Source organism: Trichechus manatus, unplaced genomic scaffold (assembly GCF_000243295.1).
Source record: "Trichechus manatus latirostris isolate Lorelei unplaced genomic scaffold, TriManLat1.0 scaffold00063, whole genome shotgun sequence".
NCBI classification, from domain to species: domain Eukaryota; kingdom Metazoa; phylum Chordata; class Mammalia; order Sirenia; family Trichechidae; genus Trichechus; species Trichechus manatus.
In genome coordinates this window covers 904,566-908,863 of record NW_004443999.1, presented here as the reverse complement: position 1 = coordinate 908,863, position 4,298 = coordinate 904,566, and the positions used below count along the sequence as shown (strand labels likewise).

Below are 4,298 nucleotides of genomic sequence, written 5' to 3'. Positions count from 1 at the left end.
GTGCTGGGGAGGTGTGTGCACAGTCCTGAGAGACCCCAAACTGGTCTGGTCGGAAATCAAGACTTCTGACCACACTGGGGAGGAAGGGTCCCCGGCAAATACAGGGGTGTGGCAGATGAGAACACTTAAGTACTTGAGGAGCCAGAAAAAATCTGCTTGGTTACTGGGGGAAATTCATTGGCTCGGTTTCCAATTTCTGAATACAAGACATGTTGCTCTGAATAAAAGGACATTGAATAGGTCAGATGGTAATGGGCAGGGAAGAAACATCTTGGCCCAGGTTTTCTGACTGGAAAGCCAGAGGGACCCTGGCAGACGAAGACATTATCTAAGAGACGGACATTGGCCTGGGGGCAGGAGACTGGGATTCCAGGCTTGCCCTCACACTGACTAGGTCTGTGATCTTAAAGCAAGTCGCTTTGCTTCTTGTCCTTCCTACTCCAGCCAGATGGATTCAGAGCTATGTCTGCAAGATTCCTCTGTACCCAGCCACCCAGGTAGGGGCTGCAGATGGCTAAGATGAGATTCTTCCCTGCACACTGCCACTTGCAAATAGCACAGCCCTCCCCTGCGCTGGGAAGCCCCCTAGAGAGGCTCCTGCTCCAACCTGCTCCCAGAGGTTAAAGGCTAGTTATTAAGGCAGTTTAGGAAATGGACATTCCTCTCTCTCCTAGGATCCTTCACGTGTTCTGCTAACCCCAAGGCAGCAGAGAGGGGCGGGAAGAGTGGTGGAGGTGCCAGGGCGGCTGCCCCTTCCAGCCGGGCCCGGCTTCCCCGGGGTGCCGTCCCTGGAGTCTGTGAGGACAGTCCTGGGCCTCCGGCGCCCCCTCGACCCCTCACCACCTTTCTTTGGAGAAGGCCTCGGTCTGCACGAGGTCGCCAGGGTGTTCGGAGATGCACGCGCCGTTGAGATCACCCAGTTTATTGTCCGGCAGGTCCTCGGGCTTGGTGCAGAGCTTGAGCGCGCGAGAGATGAACACGTCCAGGTCGAACTGGGGGCTGGCACCGTCGTCGCCAGGGGCCGGGTGGCCGGGGGGTGAGGTGGCCAGGCGGCGATCATGGCCGTTGGGGGGCGGGCTGGCCCTTTCGGGGCCACCCTGCGTGCTCTTGACCCACTGGGCGATCTCCAGGAAGAGGCTGGCCGGCTCCTCATCGCTCGTCAGCGCGTCCGCCGCCACCGCAGCCGTGGGGGGCGCGCCGGCCGCCTGCTTCCAGTGTGACAGGTCCAGGATGAGCTTGGGCTCCGAGTAGTGGTGCGGCTTGTTGTCGCGCCACAACAGCTTGTCCAGGTAGGACGGCGAGCCCACCTTATAGTCGCAGGAGTGTCCGTAGTCTGCCTCGAAGGCGCGCTCCATGGACGAGTGCGACTGCTCCAGGAAGCGCTCGGAGCCGCTCTGCGAGTCCTTGCGCGGGTCCACCTGCACGTCCTCGGCCAGCGGCGCCGAGCCCGCGCGCGGGTCCCGCTGCACTTCGCTCGCGTCCTGGCACCGGTCTGGCCGCCACTCTAGGTCTGATGACAGGCTCACAGGGTACCTGCCAGGGGACGAATGGGGGCGGTGATTGGATCCCTAGCTTGGGTATCTTCCCAGAGGCAGTCAAGCCCACTAATTCCCGTCCACATCCCACAGGCCCGCTTTCCATTCCTTGCTCCCCCTCCCCCCAAGATAGGAGGGTGATGGGACAAAGTAACCACCGCCTTTGAGGGCTCAGGTTCGGCTTGGCCCTTGAAGGCAGTTAGGTTTCTTTTGTATTCATTTAGCACCTACAAATATTTATTGAGCACCTACTATATGCTAGGCATTACCGGCACAGGAGTGAACAAAACAGGAACTTACTTTCTAGTGGATCCACCTATGTGTTCCTTGACCTCTGAAGGGCACACAGATCACCTGGGAATCTTGTTAAAATGAAGATTCTGATTCAGTAGCTCCAAGGTGGAGCTAAGAATCTGTGTTTTTAACAAGTTCCCAGGTGATGCCCATGCTGCTGGTCCTTGGACCACACTTTGAGTAGCAAGGGTCCAATGAGTGCTTCTTAACCCTGGCTACAGATTAGCATCACACAGAGAATAAAAAATGGAATACCATGCCTGCTCACACCCCCAACTCAGATTCTGTTGGTCTAGGGTGGGGACCTGCATCGGTGTGTTTTTAAACCTTCCAGGTGATTCTAAGGTACCCCTACCCTAGTGGATCTTGCTGGATACCCCACAGTATCCTGCAGAGATGCAAAGCAGACAATCTCGGGAGAGGCCAAAAATCCTTAGGATTCGGCCCCGTCGGCTGCTCTGTAGCCGTGGAGATCGGGTTCAGCTCTTGTTGTTGTGTGCCCTCAAGTGGATTCCGACGCATAGTGACCCTATAGGACAGAGTAGAACTGCCCCATAGGGTTTCCAAGACTGTAATCTTTACAGAAGCAGACTGCCACGTCTTTCTCCCGCAGCGAGGTTGGTGGGTTTGAACCACTGACCTTTCCAGTTAGCAGCTGAGCGCTTTAACCACTGTGCCACCAGGACCCCTAGCCAGAAGCAAATGAAGGGCAGATAGGGTGTCAGCTTTGGCTGAACCCTCCCCTCTTGTACCAGGTGCTCCATGCTGAATGGAGCGGAGGCAGGGAGCCCAGGGGAGGTGTCAGCCAGTAGCCAGCTAATCCCCTAAGAGGAGGTCTAGTGCTCACACAGGATGAACAAACCAACCAAGGACAGGCTGGCTTGGGTGTGTGAAAGGGCAGATGGGTCACTTGCAGTCCCCTGGGTGTGGGCTGAGAGTCACAGAAGGCCCCTGTACTGACCATCTCTGACTGAAGCCATTAGAGCAAGGATCACTCCTAGAGGTGAACATGCCTCCTCCCTTGAGTGTCCTCGAACCTGCAGAGATGTCTAGGAGGAAGAACTTGTGAGGACCCTAGCCATCGGCTGCTCCACACCAGTGCCATGCCTCAGTTATCTGTCATCGTCATAGCAACCCTGTGGAGTTTGTGTCGTCACCCCTGCTCTGTGGATGAGGGAACTGGGGTTCCAATAGGTTAAGTAGTTTTCCCAAAGCAGCAGAGCCTGTAGGAAGGGGCTTATCAACCCCTGAAATCCCTGTCTCCTCCCTCAAGCAGGTATGACAGCAAAGGTCGGGAGTACAGGTGCACCAGGCTAGAGGTGGTCAGAGTTGATGGGTGGTGGCCAAAAAGACTCTGCTGCAGTTTTTCCTGGCACCAACCCTGTGACACAGCTGTGATCAGCACGGGAGGGACCACATGGAGCCAATGCTCTGCCTTCCCAAAATGCTGTGGAGTGGAGTGGGGGGCATTTCAGGGATCACAGTCGAGGGAAGGCCTTGTATGGGGCGGCAGAAGGGTCTTCATTAATCTCTATTTGCTGCCAACTGCTGAGAACAATAATTGACAACAACAAACCAACAGACCTGTCCAAAAATAGCAATGCTGCCCCGACCTTCCCTCGGTACCTCCTTATCTGAAAGCCTTCATCTGTCATGTGACTGAAAAGAAGAAGCTGCTCATCTGTCACTTACGTAACTAGCTGTCACTTCCCACGGCAGTGGGACTCCCACTTGGGTGCCCTCAGTGTCCCAGCTGCAGAGCCCTCAGCTTCTATTTCTAAACGGAGCAGCCACCAGCACTGCCTCCCAGGATTAGCAGATGGGGATGCCCCCAAATTTAGCTGCTGAATCCAAGAACATCAGAACAGGAAGGGACCTAGGCAGAGACTGTAAAAAATGTGTCTGCTCCCCAACTCTGATTCGTGGGCAGTAGCTTCCTGCAACATAGTGTTGAGAAGGATTCTGATGCTAAGGCTGAGCCCAGTTTGGCATGAAAGAGTTCTGTAATTGATTAGCAGTGTCTGGCACGGATCCGGATGAGGGAGGGCTCCACATGGGCCAGGAATTACCTGTGTCTCATGGTGCAATCTCTTAACCTCTCTGAGCTCTTCCTCAACTGTAAACGGGCAATCATAATAATGGAGCCTCTCTTAATAGCACTGTCAGGAGGTGCAAATGATGTGACACACGTGAAAGTGTCTTGTAATGGTAAATTTGACATTTTTTTCTTGCCTTGCATTGTTGGGGTTTACTTTTCAAGGGCAAATTCCCACCCTGCTAGAGGTGAACTCCTTCAGTGGGGATCTCTGAATAATTTTTGTTGTTAGTTGACACGGAGTTGATTCCAACTCACGGCGACCCCACGTGTTACAGAGCAGAACTGCTCCATAGGGTTTTCATGGCTGTAATCTTAACAAAAGGAGCCCTGGTGGAGTAATGGTTAAGTGCTCGGCTGATAACTGAAAGGTT

The 4,298-nt window shown here is 54.5% G+C and overlaps 1 protein-coding gene across 1 annotated transcript in view; it reads right to left on the bottom strand.

The window, feature by feature from the left end:
- Nucleotides 1-836: 836 nt before the first annotated feature.
- The window catches only part of MAPK4 (mitogen-activated protein kinase 4), a 61,957-nt gene continuing 58,495 nt past the window's right edge, over nt 837-4,298 (bottom strand). The window contains 1 exon segment of the mRNA XM_023733933.1: nt 837-1,533. Within this exon segment, the coding sequence (XP_023589701.1) occupies nt 837-1,533 (697 nt within the window).